We start from the raw sequence: 18,821 nt of genomic DNA on the forward strand, positions 1-18,821 counted from the left end.
ACCAAATTTGGTGGGTGTATGTAACTCCAAAAAACAAACAACTTTTGTATTAACATGCCATTAGCCACGCCCACAGGAAGTGAGGTAATTGAGATTTTGTGCGTTGTGGACATGACCAATTTTAACGTACTCCTCCTAGACGGTTGATCCAATTCATGTCAAAGTTGGTATACATGACGCTGAGATGTTCCTGATTATAAATTGTGAAGCCTTTTTTTGATATGTTGTAATTTGACGAAATGGCGAAATTATTCATTTTAATACCCTTCCACACGAACAATAAATGTGTCATAATTCACCATGCATGGCTTGAAATGTTTTAAATTTCACAGGTCATTGAAGACCATGTTAATGATAATATTCACATGCCCATAATGCATGTTTGGCATAGCGCCACCATCTGGCAACAGAAAGAATGACAATTATAATGATGTCATATGATCAATTTTAACATACTCCTCCAAGACGGTTTGTCAGATTCATTTGAAATTTGGCAAATATTATGCCAAGATGTCGCTGATGTTAAATTGTGAAGGGATTTTTGATAACTTATATATTTGATATGATTTTAATATCTCACCACATAAACAGGAAATGTGTCATAAATCACAGTGCATTGAATGAATGGTCTGAAACTTCTCAGGTTAATAGATATCATGATTATGATGATATCCAGACACCCAATGGGCCTGCCTGACATAGCGCCACCACCTGGCCAAGCAAGATATGTGCCAGAAATGGAAAATGCCTTAAGTGATTGATCTGAAACTTTATAAAATATTGGATAGCATTATTGTGATGATATTCACAAGCGTAATTCACAGGCCTAGCATAGCGCCACCATCTGGCCAAGCAGGAAATGTGCCAGAAATGCTCAATGCTTTGAATAAATGGTCTGAAACTTCTCAGGTTAATAGATATTATGATTATGATGATATCCAGACACCCAATGGGCCTGTCTGCCATAGCGCCACCACCTGGTCAAGCAGGAAATGTGCCAGAAATGGACAATGCCTTTTAAGTGATTGATCTAAAAGTTTATTAAATATTGGATATCATTATTGTGATGATATTCACATGCGTAATTCACAGGCCTAGCATAGCGCCACCATCTGGCCAAGCAGATAATGTGCCAGAAATGCTCAATGCTTTGAATAAATGGTCTGAAACTTCTCAGGTTAATAGATATTATGATTATGATGATATCCAGACACCCAATGGGCCTGCCTGGCATAGCGCCACCACCTGGTCAAGCAGGATATGTGCCAGAAAATAAAATACGAAAACAAATAGCACACGCATAAAATATGTACATTTCACAGATGCACCACGTCGGTGCTTTGTTGGATTCCGACATGTCACGGGTTGCGACCCGCAGGTGCTCGGGCCCGCCATTGCCGCTTGCGGCTATATTTAGGGCCCGAGCACCGAAGGGCGCAAGGCCCTATTGTTTTTGTAAGGATTATTATTATTATTATTATATTAACTTTGTCTCAGAGCGTTTTCCTTTTTTGAGGTGGTTAACATGGTCGAAAACGCTTGAAATTTGGCACACATATCAGGTGTCACGCAAAGCAGTTAGGTACAAGAGCTTGGCCCTGGGCGTGGCCCAGGGACTCAGTAGCGCCCCCTTAGGTGATTGAGGCAGTGGTTGGCACATACTTTCAGCTAGACGCATCAAATTCGGTAGGTATGTGTATCTCCCCAAGATGAACAACTTTCGTATGTACAATGCATTAGCCACGCCCAACAGGAAGTGAGGTATTTGGGATTTTGTGCGGACTAAAATGTGATGAATTGTGATGCCAGAAGACGTTCTTCCCATCGGTGAAAACGCATGAAATTTGGCACACACGTCAAGAGGTACCATGAATACACAGGGGAAAAGCCTTGGCACTGGGCTTGGCCCAGGAACTCCATAGCGCCCCCTTATGTCACTGTGACTTGTGGTTGGAATATAGTTTTAGATACACACACCAAATTTGGTGGGTGTGTGTAACTCCCAAAAACAATCAACTTTTGTATTAACATGCCATTAGCCACGCCCACAGGAAGTGAGGTAATTGGGATTTTGTGCATTGTGGACATGATCAATTTTAATGTACTCCTCCTAGACGATTGATCCGATTCATGTGAAAGTTGGTATACATGATGCCAATATGCTTCTGATTCTAAATTGTGAAGCTTTTTTTGATATGTTGTAATTTGACGAAATGGCGAAACTATGAATTTTAATACCCTTCCACGTTAACAATAAATGTCTCTTAATTCACCATGCATGGCTTGAAATGTTTTAAATTTCACAGGTCTTTGAATACCATGGTAGTGATGATATTCACATGCCCATAATGTATATTTGGCATAGCGCCACCACCTGGCAACAGAAAGAATGGCAATTACATTGATGTTACATGATCAATTTTAACATACTCCTCCTAGACGGTTTGCCGGATTCATGTGAAATTTGGCTAACATTATGCCAAGATGTTGCTGATGTTAAATTGCGAAGGGATTTTTGATATGTTGTAATATGTCATGATTTTAATATCTCACCATATAAACTGGAAATGTGTCATATAATCACAGTGCATTGAATGAATGGTCTGAAACTTCTCAGGTTAATAGATATTATGATTATGATGATATCCAGACACCCAATGGGCCTGCCTGACATAGCGCCACCCCCTGGCCAAGTAGGAAATGTGCCAGAAATGGGCAATGCCTTAAGTGATTGATCTGAAACTTTATAAAATATTGGATATCATTATTGTGATGATATTCACACATATAATTCACATGCCTAGCATAGCGCCACCATCTGGCCAAACAGGAAATATGCCAGAAATGCTCTATGCTTTGAATGAATGGTCTGAAACTTCTCAGGTTAATAGATATTATAATTATGATGATATCCAGACACCCTATTGGCCTGCCTGGCATAGCGCCACCACCTGGCCAAGCAGGAAAATGTGCCAGAAATTGGTAATGCCTTTATTGGTTGATCTGAAACTTTACAAAATATTGGATATCATTATTGTGATGATATTCACATGTGTAATTCACATGCCTAATATAGCGCCACCATCTGGCCAAAAAGTGTATCAAAAATGTTCTTTGCTTAAAATGAATAATCTGAAATTTCTCAGGTTAATATATATTATGATTATGATGACACACAATGGGCCTGCCTTGCATATTGCCCCACCTGGCCAAGCAAGTAAATGTGCCAGAAAATAACATGCAAAAACAAATAACACACATATCAAATATGTACATTTTACAAATGCACCACGTCGGTGCTTTGTTGGATTCTGAAATGTCATGGGTTGCGGCCCACAGGTGCTCGGGCCCGCCATTGCCGCTTGCGGCTATATTTTTTATTATTATTGTTATTCTACTTTTTTGCTGTCCTGTTTTTGAGGTGGTTAACATGGTCGAAAACTCTTGAAATTTGGCACACACGTCTGGTGTCACACATCGCAGTTAGGTACAAGAGCTTGACCCCGGGCATGGCCCAGGGACTCGCTAGCGCCTCCTTAGGTGACTGATCCCGTGGTTGACATATATTTTGAGGTGGTTAACATGGTTGAAAAGTCTTGAAATTTGACACACACATCAGGTGCCACACAAAGCAGCTAGGTAAAAAAGCTTGGCCCCGGGTATGGCCCAGAGACTCGCTAGCGCCCCCTTATGTCACTGTGACTTGTGGTTGGCATATAGTTTTAGATACACACACCAAATTTGGTGGGTGTATGTAACTCCCAATAACAAACAACTTTTGTATTAACATGCCATTAGCCACGCCCACAGGAAGTGAGGTAATTGAGAATTTGTGCGTTGTGGACATGATTAATTTTAACGTACTCCTCCTAGACGGTTGATCCGATTCATGTCAAAGTTGGTTTACATGACGGCGAGATGTTCCTGATTCTAAATTGTGAAGCCTTTTTTTGATATGTTGTAATTTGACAAAATGGCGAAATTGTTCATTTTAATACCGTTCCACACAAACAATAAATGTGTCATAATTCACCATGCATGGCTTGAAATGTTTTAAATTTCACAGGTCATTAAAGACCATGTTAATGATAATATTCACATGCCCATAATGCATGTTTGGCATAGCGCCACCAACTGGCAACAGAAAGAATGGCAATTATGCTGATTTCACATGATCAATTTGAACATACTCCTCCTAGACGGTTTGTCAGATTCATTTGAAATTTGGCAAACATTATGCCAAGATGTCGCTGATGTTGAATTGTTAATGGATTTTGGAATGTTGTAATATATTTGATATGATTTTAATATTTCACCACATAAACAGGAAATGTGTCATAAATCACAGTGCATTGAATGAATGGTCTGAAACTTCTCAGGTTAATAGATATCATGATTATGGTGATATCCAGACACCTAATGGGCCTGCCTGGCATAGCGCCACCACCTGGCCAAGCAGGAAATGTGCCAGAAATGGACAATGCCTTAAGTAATTGATCTGAAACTTTATAAAATATTGGATATCATTATTGTGATGATATTCACATGCGTAATTCACAGGCCTAGCATAGCGCCACCTTCTGGCCAAGCAGGAAATGTGCCAGAAATGCTCTATGCTTTGAATAAATGGTCTGAAACTTTTCAGGTTAATAGATATTATGATTAGATGATATCCAGACACCCAATGGGCCTGCCTGGCATAGCGCCACCACCTGGTCAAGCAGTAAATGTGCCAGAAATGGGAAATGCCTTAAGTGATTGATCTGAAAGTTTACAAACATTTTGGATATCATTATTGTGATGATATTCACATGTGTAATGTTCTTTGCTTAAAATGAATGGTCTGAAATGTCTCAGGTTAATATATATTATGATTATGATGACACCCAATGGGCCTGCCTTGCATTACGCCCCCACCTGGCCAAGTGAGTAAATGTGGCAGAAAATAAAATACAAAAACAAATAGCACACGCATCAAATATGTACATTTCACAAACGCACCACTTCGGTGCTTTGTTGGATTCCGACATGTCATGGGTTGCGGCCCGCAGGTGCTCGGGCCCGCCATTGCCGCTTGCGGCTATATTTAGGGCCCGAGCACCGAAGGGCGCAAGGCCCTATTGTTTTTGTAAGGATTATTATTATTATTAGGGCCCGAGCACCGAAAGGGCGCAAGGCCCTATTGTTTTTGTAAGGATTATTATTATTATTAGGGCCCGAGCACCGAAGGGCGCAAGGCCCTATTGTTTTTGTAAGGATTATTATTATTATTATTATTATTAGGGCCCGAGCACCGAAGGGCGCAAGGCCCTATTGTTTTTGTAAGGATTATTATTATTATTATTATTATTATTATTATTGTTATTCCACTTTTTTGCTTTCCTGTTTTTGAGGTGGTTAACATGGTCGAAAACTCTTGAAATTTGGCACACACGTCAGGTGTCATGCATCGCAGTTAGGTACAAGAGCTTGACCCCGGGCGTGGCCCAGGGACTCGCTAGCGCCCCCTTAGGTGACTGATCCCGTGGTTGGCAAATATTTTGAGGTGGTTAACATAATCGAAAAGTCTTGAAATTTGGCACACACATCAGGTGTCACACAAAGCAGCTAGGTAAAAAAGCTTGGCCCCGGGTATGGCCCAGAGACTCGCTAGCGCCCCCTTATGTCACTGTGACTTGTGGTTGGCATATAGTTTTAGATACACACACCAAATTTGGGGGGTGTATGTAACTCCAAAAAACAAACAACTTTTGTATTAACATGCCATTAGCCACGCCCACAGGAAGTGAGGTAATTGAGAATTTGTGCGTTGTGGACATGATCAATTTTAACGTACTCCTCCTAGACGGTTGATCCGATTCATGTCAAAGTTGGTATACATGACGCCGAGATGTTCCTGATTCTAAATTGTGAAGCCTTTTTTTGATATGTTGTAATTTCACAAAATGGCGAAATTGTTAATTTTAATACCGTTCCACACAAACAATAAATGTGTCATAATTCACCATGCATGGCTTGAAATGTTTTAAATTTCACAGGTCATTAAAGACCATGTTAATGATAATATTCACATGCCCATAATGCATGTTTGGCATAGCGCCACCAACTGGCAACAGAAAGAATGGCAATTATGCTGATTTCACATGATCAATTTGAACATACTCCTCCTAGGCGGTTTGTCAAATTCATTTGAAATTTGGCAAACATTATGCCAAGATGTCGCTGATGTTAAATTGTGAAGGGATTTTTGAATGTTGTAATATATTTGATATGATTTTAATATCTCACCACATAAACAGGAAATATGTCATAAATCACAGTGCATTGAATGAATGGTCTGAAACTTTTCAGGTTAATAGATATCATGATTATGATGATATCCAGACACCCAATGGGCCTGCCTGGCATAGCGCCACCACCTGGCCAAGCAGGAAATGTGCCAGAAATGGACAATGCCTTAAGTGATTGATCTGAAACTTTATAAAATATCAGATATCATTATTGTGATGATATTCACATTCGTAATTCACAGGCCTAGCATAGCGCCACCATCTGGCCAAGCAGGAAATGTGCCAGAAATGCTCTATGCTTTGAATAAATAGTCTGAAACTTCTAATGTTAATAGATATTATAATTATGATGATGTCCAGACACCCAATGGGCCTGCCTGGCATAGCGCCACCCCCTGGTCAAGCAGGAAATGTGCCAGAATATGGGCAATGCCTTAAGTGATTGATCTGAAAGTTTATCACAACTGTTCTTTGCTTAAAATGAATGGTCTGAAATTTCTCAGGTTAATATATACTATGATTATGATGACACCCAATGGGCCTGCCTTGCATTGCGCCCCCACCTGGCCAAGCAAGTACATGTGGCAGAAAATAAAATACAAAAACAAGTAGCACACGCATCAAATATGTACATTTCACAAACGCACCACGTCGATGCTTTGTTGGATTCCGACATGTCACGGGTTGCGCCCCGCAGGTGCTCGGGCCCGCCATTGCCGATTGCGGCTATATTTACAGTGCATGAAAATGCACTGTACTGTTCTTCCTAGGCTTCTTCTTCTTATTCTTCTTCTTCTAACGCATTTAATGCAGCTTCAACCGTTTAACGTAGAAACTTCATTCAAACTTTGTTACGTAGGTCTTACTTAGGATAAGAGTGCTATGTATTTTTCATCTTTGTAACTTTTATACTTTTTAAACTATTAATTAAAAACTATCAAAATTTCCCCATTGACTTAACATTGCCCTTTATGACATCATAGCAATTAGAATCCTATGGCAGGTGTTCGGGCCACCTGGATCAACTGCCAGTCTCAGGCTTTAAGCATACAAACTGGCCCTATTAAGACTACACATTCTGTTCAACTGCTTCCTCTGCCAAAAACTGTTTCAAAATAAAAGTCCTCACTACAATATTTCACTGTTAAACAATTTAACCCTTTAAACTACTGAACTTTTTAACTGTTCAGCCATTGTAACTGTTACTTGTCATCAACTATGACTTCTACCCACTGTAGCTAGTTAGCATGGTTAACATAGTTAGCATGCTAGCATGTTAGCATGCTAGTTAGCATTTTTAGCAAAACTGCTAAAAATGATTAGCTAAGTTAGCTAAGTCACATGGTTAGCATAGTTAGCATGCTAACATGTAAGCTAACATAGTTAGCATAACTGCTAAAAATGATTAGCTAAGTTAGCTAAGTAACATGGTTACCATAGTTAGCATGCTAGTATGTTAGCATGCTAATTAGCATAGTTAGCATACCTACTAAAAATGATTAGCTAGGTTAACTAAGTCACATGGTTAATATAGTTAGCATGTTAGCATTGCTAACATGCTAGTTAGCATGACTACTAAAAATGAAAACATTAGCTAAGTTAACTAACTTAAGTAACTTGGTTAACATTATTATCTTTGATAACATAGTTAGCATAACTGCTATCAAACATTATAGCCATTCCAACTGTCAGTTATCGTCAATTATCTACCTATATAATTTAACCATTTAAATTATCCACCTATTTAACCGTTCAATTATTCCAACTACTTTAAACCTTATCTACCAAGCAAATAATTTAACTATATAAACTATCCACCTATTTAACTGTTCAGTCATTCCAACTATATTAAACCTCATCTACCTAGCAACCAATATAGTTTGTTTTTACTCTGTATGATATTTTACATCATATTTTTGCATTTTCATGCACTGTATTTCCTTCAGGAAATGCTTTTCTAGTTGAGTATTATTATTGTTATTCTACTTTTTTGCTTTCATGTTTTTGAGGTGGTTAACATGGTCGAAAACTCTTGAAATTTGGCACACACGTCAGGTGTCACGCAACGCAGTTAGGTACAAGAGCGTGACCCCGGGCGTGGCCCAGGGACTCGCTAGCGCCCCCTTAGGTGACTGATCCCGTGGTTGGCAAATATTTTGAGGTGGTTAACATAATCGAAAAGTCTTGAAATTTGGCACACACATCAGGTGTCACACAAAGCAGCTAGGTAAAAAAGCTTGGCCCCGGGCATGGCCCAAAGACTCGCTAGCGCCCCCTTACGCCCCCTTAGATGACTGATCCCGTGGTGGGCATATACTTTCAGCTACACACACCCAATTTGGTAGGTGTTTGTATCTCCCCAAGATGAACAACTTTCGTATGTACAATGCATTAGCCACGCCCAACAGGAAGTGAGGTATTTGGGATTTTGTGCAGACTAATATGTGATGAAATATGTGATGAATCATGATGCCAAAGAAGGTGCTTCCCATGGGTGAAAACGCATGAAATTTGGCACACACATCAAGTGATACAGTGAATAGACAGGGATAAAAGCTTGGCACCGGGCGTTGCCCAGGAACTCCATAGCGCCCCCTTATGTCACTCTGACTTGTGGTTGGCATATAGTTTTAGATACACACACCAAATTTGGTGGGTGTATGTAACTCCCAAAAACAAACAACTTTTGTATTAACATGCCATTAGCCACGCCCACAGGAAGTGAGGTAATTGAGATTTTGTGCATTGTGGACATGATCAATTTTAACGTACTCCTCCTAGACGGTTGATCCGATTCATGTCAAAGTTGGTATACATGACGCCGAGATGTTCCTGATTATAAATTGTGAAGCCTTTTTTTGATATAATAATAATAATAATAACTTCAATTTATATAGCGCCTTTCAAGATACCCAAGGTCGCTTTACAAGAGTGGGGGTAGGGGGGTAGGGGCAGGGTGGGGGTTTAGGGTGGGTAGGCAAGAGAGAAGAGGTGTGTTTTGAGGTGCTTTTGGAACTGTGTCAGAGAAGTGGCGGAACGGATAGGAGGGGGCAGGGTGTTCCAAAGGGTAGGGGCAATTGCACAGAAAGCCCTGTCACCAAAGGTCTTGAGTCTGGTGCGGGGAGTGGAGAGTAAGTCCTTGCTGGTGGAGCGCAGGGACCGTGACTGGGTGTGCGGGTGGAGGAGGTCAGTGATGTACTTGGGTGCCAGTGAGTGAAGTGATTTGTAGGTGAGGAGGAGGATTTTGTAGCTGATGCGTTGTTTGATTGGCAGCCAGTGGAGTTTCTTGAGGATGGGGGTGATGTGCTGCCAGGGCTTGGTGTGGGTTAACACCCTGGCAGCTGAGTTCTGAACATACTGCAATCTGTCTAGGGCCTTGTTGGGCAGCCCAGACAGGACACCATTGCAGTAGTCCAGACGGGAGGTGACAAATGCATGAATGAGAGTTTCGGTGACTGAGTCGGTGAGTGACAGCCGGAGTCTTGAAATGTTACGGAGGTGAAAGAAGGCAGATTTGGTGATGCTCTGGATGTGGAAACTGAATGAGAGTGTGGAGTCCAGAATGACGCCCAGGTTCCGCACTTTGGGAGATGGGGAGGTGGGACAACCGTCGATGACCAGGGTGAGGTCTCCAACCTTCCTATGTTGTAATTTGACGAAATGGCGAAATTATTAATTTTAATACCCTTCTACATAAACAATAACTGTGTCATAATTCACCATGCATGGCTTGAAATGTTTTAAATTTCACAGGTCATTGAAGACCATGTTAATGATAATATTCACATGCCCATAATGCATGTTTGGCATAGCGCCACCAACTGGCAACAGAAAGAATGACAATTACACTGATGTCACATGGTCAATTTTAACATACTGCTCCTAGACGGTTTGTCAGATTCATGTGAAATTTGGCAAACATTATGCCAAGATGTTGCTGATGTTAAATTGAGAAGGGATTTTTGATATGTTGTAATATATTATGGTTTTAATATCTCACCACATAAACAGGAAATGTGTCATAAAGTCACAGTGCATTGAATGAATGGTCTGAAACTTCTCAGGTTAACAGATATTATGATTATGATGATATCCAGACACCCAATGGGCCTGCCTGGCATAGCGCCACCACCTGGCCAAGCAGGAAATTTGCCAGAAATGGACAATACCTTAACTGATTAATTTGAAACTTTATAAAATATTGGATATTATTGTGATGATATTCACATGTGTAATTCACATGCCTAGCATAGCGCCACCATCTGGCCAAGCAGGAAATGTGCCAGAAATGCTCTATGCTTTGAATAAATGGTCTGAAACTTCTCAGGTTAATAGATATTATGATTATGATGATATCCAGACACCCAATGGACCTGCCTGGCATAGCGCCACCACCTGGTCAAGCAGGAAATGTGCCAGAAATGGACTATGCCTTAAGTGATTGATCTAAATTTTACAAACATTTGGGATATCATTATTGTGATGATATTCACATGTGTAATTCACATGCCTAGCATAGTGCCACCATCTGGCCAAGCAGGAAATGTGCCAAAAATGTTCAAGGCTTTGATGGATTTATCTGAAACTTTACAAAATATTGGATATCATGATTGTAATGACATTCACATGTGGAATTCACATGCCTAGCATAGCGCCATCATCTGGCCAATCAGGAAATGTGCCAAAAATGTTCAATGCTTTGATGGATTTATCTGAAACTTTACAAAATATTGGATATCATGATTGTAATGACATTCACATGCCTAGCATAGCGCCATCATCTGGCCAATCAGCTGCCGACAACACCCCTGCCGCCTCAACATACTGTAAAAATGACAACCGGTTTTGCCAATATTCACTTTATTGGAAGTGCATTTTAACAGCAATGTCAACGATGTATAGCAGACATTCAGACCTGAAAAAAGTAATTTCAGGGAGGTATCCCTTAAGCCTACTTAGATACTGAAATACAGATGAATATGTTTGTTCAATAATGTCTAGTCAGTACACCAAATAAGGAATGCCTATAGATAGAAATTCTGATAATAAAATATGTAGATTTTGGTAGTTTGGGCTTTTTGTGTAGCATTGGCAACTAGCCATCTAGTATAGGCCTGAATAATATGCAAATGAAATGACTTGTTAAACTCACCTCAACAAGTCTTTTGCAATCATTTAACCTGCCATGGGCAATGCTAAAGTCACTGTTACAAACAGTGCAGAGTGCAAGACTATCATTATGTTTTACTCTTATGAGACAAGGGTACACTTTTGTGTAGTCTGATGTGAAATGGGTCTTAAATGTTCCTTTTTGGGGGGGAGGGGGGCACTGACTCTGCCATGACGCTCCTGTTCCTAGATATACTGAACTGATTAATTTAGTTCATGAGAAAAGAGATATAAGCCCACCTTCACTGAAAACTGACAGGCCAGGATGTTCTCTGTCTTGGATTCAGGCACACTCTCTCTCCCTCTCTGTTGTGTGCGCTCTAAACTCAGATGCACAGCACACGCGATTTGAAGTCTTGGTCTGTCGCGCGCTCTTGTTCGCTCTAGATTCCGGGAGAATTTATCTAATTTGCAGGCGTCAGGGAGCCGCTATCAATATGCGGGAGACTATAACTTCGGGAGACTTGGTATGTCTAGCTACACAGCACTTTGTCGCCAGCACAGAGTGTACAACGTACCTTAATGTTGTTATGTTTAGCTGACACAAACTCAAAATAATGACTGTAGGCCTATAGCTAAAATGCGCATCTCTCTCCTCCCTCCATTGTTGTTTACGTTCGTGTTTCTGCGTGGTATTACACGTGAGTTGTCCTCATGCTGAAAACGTGAGCATACATGACGTTAATCCCTGAGACAAGAAGAATGCAAAGAAATGACAGAAATAGTAACGCACAGTGACTTGGAGAAGTAACTTTAATCTGATTACTGGTCGTAGCGCGTTAGATTACTCATTACCGAAAAAAGTGGCCAGAATAGAGTACATGTTACTGGAATCACTGCTAATAATGTGAAGTTAATTCAATAACAAAAATGCATAACTGGTATGTCTATGAAACAAAATAAAACTTTGTGTGATCGTATAGGGTTTCGATCACAGACACTCGCCCGAGACATTTCCCTTCTTGCTTAACTATAGTAAGCCGTTCTATTAACATCATTTATGTGTTTCCTGTATTTGCTTTCCGAGCTGATCTCATGAACACACGTTTTTCGGAGGTCGGGATTTTTAAAGTCGGGTCCTCCGAGTTTACGGCCAGCATGAAGGCACTATGACAGTGAGATTCCTCTCTTGTGTTGTTGCAAGGGAGGCCGCCGTGGTTGGAGAATATGATAGTGACATTTGCGTTCAAGTAATTTTTCCTGTCGGAGGTCGGAATTTTTGAATATCTGATGTGGCATGAAGGCTCTATTAGTCTGTTGCTTAACGTCACGTGTGTTATCACTCAACTGACACTGAGGATGCGCAGTTCAATAAGGCACCCGTAAAAGGCTTCACAAATTGTCTCTACTGAAGTCCTATGGGGTGGCTCTGTCCATTTCTTTTACAGTCTATGGCTTCAACACACTGGTTCGAAACAGTTTGCTTTGCGGGTGTGATACAAGCTTAGGTGCCTCGGTGTCAAACGTACCATTAGTTGATCGAGCAAATATCGGGGTGTGTGAGTGCGGCTAAAAGAACTTCGATTTTGTCAGTTTTCAGTCAGACAACATGTTAACATGTATTTAAAAAGTTCAGTTTTGGTTGGACTAACACAATAATTGTTTTTTTTTTAGTGTCAAGTAAATGTATGTTGGCCTACTGAGTACATTTTCTGGTGCCAATGGGAGTCCTACCAAGCACTAGAGAGGTGCAATTTCTAATGTTGCTACAGAGTGAAAAAATTTATGTTACTTGTATGTCTTTGTATGTCATACAGCTCTGTTAAAACTGAAGTCCACCGATGGGAAATGCACTGTGGAGTCTCAGTATGTGAAGGCAGTGTGTTTGCCCAACACTACTTTGCCAGATGGAACAGAGTGCAACATAGCAGGATGGGGTGCAACACCTGACTGTATGATTGAAAAAACCTTTGCGTTATGTTGCTTGTCATAGTTATTTTTTGTTTCATTTAATTTATTGACCATTCATATGTCAGTTTTGTCATATATGCATTCCTTGGATTGTCAAGTGTTATTTCTATCAACTGTTACTCTGCAGCAGAATTTGGCTCCAGCCAACTGATGGATGCTGAGGTACTCCTGATATCACAAGACCGTTGCTCTGACAAATCAGTCTATGGCAAAAAAGTGGATGACAGCATGTTCTGCGCTGGTTACCTGCAGGGTGGAATAGACTCGTGTCAGGTAAGCGCTTAAAGTCAAGAAGTATTCCATCAATGGAATAATAGCCAATTTACCAAAATATACAGTATGTAATCTATTGGTTAACACAACTGCATTCAAAACTGTCCTTTCCTATGTAAGAGACTCTACAGGTTCAGAGAAGACAATCTCTTTGAAAAAGGGTCAGACCAGCAAATGATAGGCTTCATAGTCAGAATAGATATGGCCCGATTGCAAGCAGACAACATCTTGTGGAGTAGTCTGGTGAAGGGAGACCAAAGACGATCACTGCAGGTAGTTCATAGTGTATTAACATAAATAGCTTAAAGGAAAATTCCGGTTTTTAGCACTTTAAGGCCCTTTTCTGGTTTGTTTTGGATGAACTAGAGTGGTGGACACCGAAATTTTGACGATTGGTCCTGTCTCGACTTTTCTGACTCGTTTTGAATCGCCTTTGACTGCTCAGGGTGGCTGCCAACAGGCATACTGTAGTAGGCTACTCAAACATGTCCTAAAACAACCCTTAACGTTAGTTTTCAAAACTGTGCAACTCACCGAGTGGTTCGTGGAGTTCGTTGACTATTAAAAGCAAATATATCGGCGCAATGTAGGCTATGATTTCCAGCCTTATTTGCTAGGCCTATTGTGGAACTATTTATTCAGACACCTCACAACCATGTATAAACTTCCGCTCAATATTTGAACCTGAAGCATAGACGGTGGCGCAGTAATATCAACGTGCAATGAGTCTTCCAACAGAAATCAATGGGATTTTACAAAATGCCAAATAAAACACGACAGAAACTGTATTTCGCTACTAGGGCTGTAATGATACACCAACCTCATGATTCGGTTTGTATCACGATTTTTGACCCACGGTTCGATACGAATCTCGATTTTTCTTTTTTTTTGGGGGGGGGGGGTTGGGGGGCTAGACATTTTATTAAATAACATTTTAATAGCCTCCCTTAGAACACCAGAGAATTACAATATAATATATCTATTATTTTATATCCTGATATACAAATATTTTTCTGAATGACTGATATTTATGACAGCACACTTTATGCAGATTAGCCTATAGCCTAGGCCTACTATTATTTTATTACAACTCTACCTCTTTAATTCAGCTGTCTGGTTGAAGCCTGGAAATATTGTAAACAAAGTAGCATATAGCTTAGCCTATCATAGTCTACTGATTGGACTGTTCAGTTTCCCCATGTGTGTTTAAGTTTCAAGGTAATACTTGTTCTCCTTGGGACAGGCCCTTTTGGGAAACGTTGGTATTGAGATGATCAGTCAACTTCAATGCATGAGTTTTAAACAAATATGTGCAGCATGCTAATGATGCTAAGCGGATTTAATAGTAATTTAGCTAGTCGTCTGATCCTTGCTTTCACGATTGTGAATGTTTTATTTAAGTCGCGCGTGTTCATTGAGCAGGAGAGTGAGAGGGAGGGAGCGCAAGAGAGAGCGGGGCAAGGAGAGGGGCTTTACTTCTATACTGTTTGGTAAAGTTGCACACATAGTCTACAATGAAAGCAAGGAGAGGTATGAAATTATTATTTATTTATTTATTTGTTTTTGGACAACTTAGGCTACCGATAAGTAAAGCGGGAGTTGTGGGTTGCTTTTGCGGCCGCATAAGCTGCAAAGCACTGCGTGAAACACTAGAAAGGGTGTGTCGCGATTCTGCCTTTTCACACCGCGACACAGTATCGTGGATATGAATGTCGCGATTTCGGTTTCGAATCGTAAATCGTTACAGCCCTATTCGCTACGCTACTTGTTTTGGAACATCAACGAACACCACTAACCACTCGGTGAGTTGCACAGTTTTGAAAACGAACGTTAAGGGTTGTTTTAGGACATGTTTGAGTAGCCTATAGTATATATACTTATACTACTACAGTATGCCTGTTGGCAGCCACCCTGAGCAGTCAAAGGCGATTCAAAACGAGTCAGAAAGGTCGAGACAGAACCAATCGTCAAAATGTTGGTGTCCACCACTCTAGTTCATCCAAAACAAACCAGAAAAGGGACTCAAAGTGCTAAATTTTCCTTTAAGCACGACACAGTGTACAGTAGTTTCACTTTTTGTGAAGGAAATCTTTTAGGAATCCAATATCAAGATTGGGTCAATACACAATTCCTCAACTACTAGCAGTGCTGAACTAGGACATCTCACTGGCCATTTTTGGTCCAAGCAGCCCATTACAATCACACACCAACTAATATGTAGTTCTGGCAGTAAGGCAGTAACACCACGTTTATACGTAGCAGGGTATTCTGAAAAACGGATATTTTCCCCTCCTTTGTTTTTAAAAATAATGCTGTTCACACGGATGCTAAAACCAGCTGGAGAAGGGTGTTGCAAACGCCTCGAGCAAACCGGTGGCCAATCAGAGATTTTAAACATACGAGGGAACAACATGTCACAATGCAAAAATGCTGTTTCCCCTGTTTACATGCAAACATGAAACCAGAGTTTTCCCAAATCTCCACTTTGGCCGGACTTTTCAGAAATTATTGTTTTCAGGTATAAAACCTTGTGTAAATGAAAGGCCAAACCACATGAAAATATATACGTTTTTCTGACATGTAAACCGGGTCTAAATGCTATGGCGCACTACAAGTGGACAAGTGTACTCACTTTCTTGCCTGCTTGGTCTCTATGGCTGTAGAGTACAAAATCAAGTACAAAGTACAAAAAGTGTCAATACAAGCAATTGGCATTGTGTGCAATAAACATGATGAAATTTGTTGATTTTGTTAATGAAAACTTTGATGAAAATTATTCGTCAACAAACTTTTATTTCATGATTTAATTGTAACACCGTAAATGAAAAAAATGACAACACAAATTACAGCAAAATCTCAGTTCATTATAGCCTGGAAACACACATTTTTTCCCCGCCCACAATATTTTAGTTAAGGAAATTCAGTTTGCTTCAGATTTGCTTCATCCAGGGGGTCAGGATTTGAAATGTTAACTTCAGTCAATTAGCATGGCATTTGTTTTTTTAAAACATGGCATTCCATGGCGACCACTTCCGGCACCAGTTTTTACATGCTGATTGGTACAGTGGGCATCGCTTTCAAATGACCACTTCATTCGCGCATTACGCGGCGTGAAGCTGCGTGAAGCTTTAGTACCACTTTCAGCCACTGTGCGTCGCTCTGCCACTGTACATCGCTCTGCCTGCCGTCCCTTACATAATTGTTGCCGAGAGTAATCCCAGCCTACGAATTCAATAACAAAATAAATCATGCATAATTAAACATTACCTCGATTTAGGCTACTTGGGTATGGCTTAAGGCTTGACTACAAGGTGGTAACGAAAATCGAAATCGAAATTTGCTGTCTACATTATTGTCAGTGTTGGGGTTAACGCAACTACGCAAATCAAAACAGTGGTGTGATAATTGAGCCAGTAGAGAAATAACTGTTCAGAATTAATCTGTAGCCTTGGGTAGGCTTCTGCAGAAAACAATGTTGTTGCCGATTTAATACTATCTGGCGACGTTTTTAACAGGCTACGCAATAGAGGCTTAGACAACTATGACCCACGTTTTGGTTTCGTAAATTAATTTGCCCTACTTCTTGACTGCAATGTAGTCAATTGACTGCTTGACATGTCATTTTTATTTTTCTGTACAATAAACAAATACATCTGCTTTATGCCGCAGAATTACATTCATATTTGGCTGACTGCAGACGCGCCACTTCCCTCCCCATATTCCAAGATTAAGATAGTATGAAGTGCTTTTTGTATAGGCTTCTATCATAAAAAAATAGTTAAAACGAATAGCTATTTGCAATTTGACAAAACACTGGTCCTCATTTTGCGAATGCGAGGACGATATGAGCCTGTTGCATTTAGTTAGATGTCCAAGTCACGTATAATGTTTGAAAACCATTGGCTCGTAATCACAATAATTTAACACACGACAGTTGGATAACCTACTTCATCATGTCCCCATGCCTACATTTTTGTGAGTAGCATAGAGATCGTTAAAAACAATAAAGTATGGCTCTCCGTTTGGGACATCGAAAACTTATATTTTTAATAGACTACCGTCGAAGATGCCGACTTGCAAAAGCCTCGGGATAACACGTTATCTCCACTGTCATGCCCCTTGATCAAAGTGGGGAATTAAATAAAAGTTTGAGAACCACTGGCTTAACAAGTTACCTACAGTCCAGAACACATAATCTGTTGCAATATTCTGATGATCGGCGATGATATCGGCAAATGTTTGTTTTCCAAAGAAAGAATTTCACTTCACCATGCACCTTCGACAATGCCTACCTGGTATCATTACAAACATTATTCTGTGTCCTAAAACTGGCATATTTTATGGCATTGTGTCATGTAAGTTCGTTGCGAAATCTAGAGAAATTCCACACTATCCACAGCTGTGGTAGGCCTATCAGGGGCAGGAGGATTACTGTCAGCGCAGGCTTTATATAAAAGCCTCGAATGTTGTCTTGTTTGTGGATCGCTTTGCTTCGCTTCTGTAATTTCGGCTTCATTGAAAATGAGGGCTTCCCTCAATGACCCTCCGAGAATAAATAAATGTTGAATGAATGAATGAATGCAGGCTTGCCCAAAATAAAGGCATGTGGTTTGCGCAGCCTACAGTAAATAACAGACCCGCCAGAATGTGCGTTATGATGCTTTTTTACGAGCAAGATGTTTTTGGTACCCTACGCACACTGCATGTTCTTAAATAGGCCTAATGGTGCATTCAGAGCACCTCGGAATGACAAGGACCGCCCCCATGGCTACTTTGTTTTTCCGACAGCAAGTGTTCAAGTGCTTTGCCATCGAATGTGTGACAAACACGGATGCCACAACAAAGGTTAAAACATACACTCACTAATCCTAAACAAACAACTGTATTTGCTTAAAATGCTTAAGATGCTCTTGAAAGAAAGATATGCAGCTTTTCAAGTGATAAAAAGGGCAAATTCCCAAGTTCACATTAAATCTGTTGGACATGAAAGGCCACATGGACTACAAACGAACTACAACGTGACGACAAAAGTGATGACAAGCCCCTAACTGGGCAACTCTGTCAGCAAAATGAGTGACGTGAATGACGCGGAATGATGATGTTTTCACTCGGAGAAAGGTTTTTCCGAAGCACATGAACGCTAGGTAACAATGATTCATCAGTAATATTCGACCATTA

General features: G+C 40.4%; 1 protein-coding gene across 1 annotated transcript in view; it reads left to right on the forward strand.

The window, feature by feature from the left end:
* LOC143124726 (factor VII-activating protease) overlaps window positions 1–18,821 on the forward strand; it is a 246,993-nt gene that overhangs the window by 150,564 nt on the left and 77,608 nt on the right. Inside the window, exons 9-10 of the mRNA XM_076286436.1 lie at window positions 13,217–13,351; window positions 13,498–13,643. Coding sequence (XP_076142551.1) covers window positions 13,217–13,351; window positions 13,498–13,643 — 281 coding nt within the window. The remainder of the gene's footprint in view (window positions 1–13,216; window positions 13,352–13,497; window positions 13,644–18,821) is intronic.

This window comes from Alosa pseudoharengus, unplaced genomic scaffold, assembly GCF_046254945.1.
Source record: "Alosa pseudoharengus isolate Yale_2024_CS ecotype anadromous, Long Island Sound unplaced genomic scaffold, YU_APseudo_1.1 YU_APseudo_1.1_scf_15, whole genome shotgun sequence".
Classification (NCBI taxonomy): Eukaryota; Metazoa; Chordata; class Actinopteri; order Clupeiformes; family Clupeidae; genus Alosa; species Alosa pseudoharengus.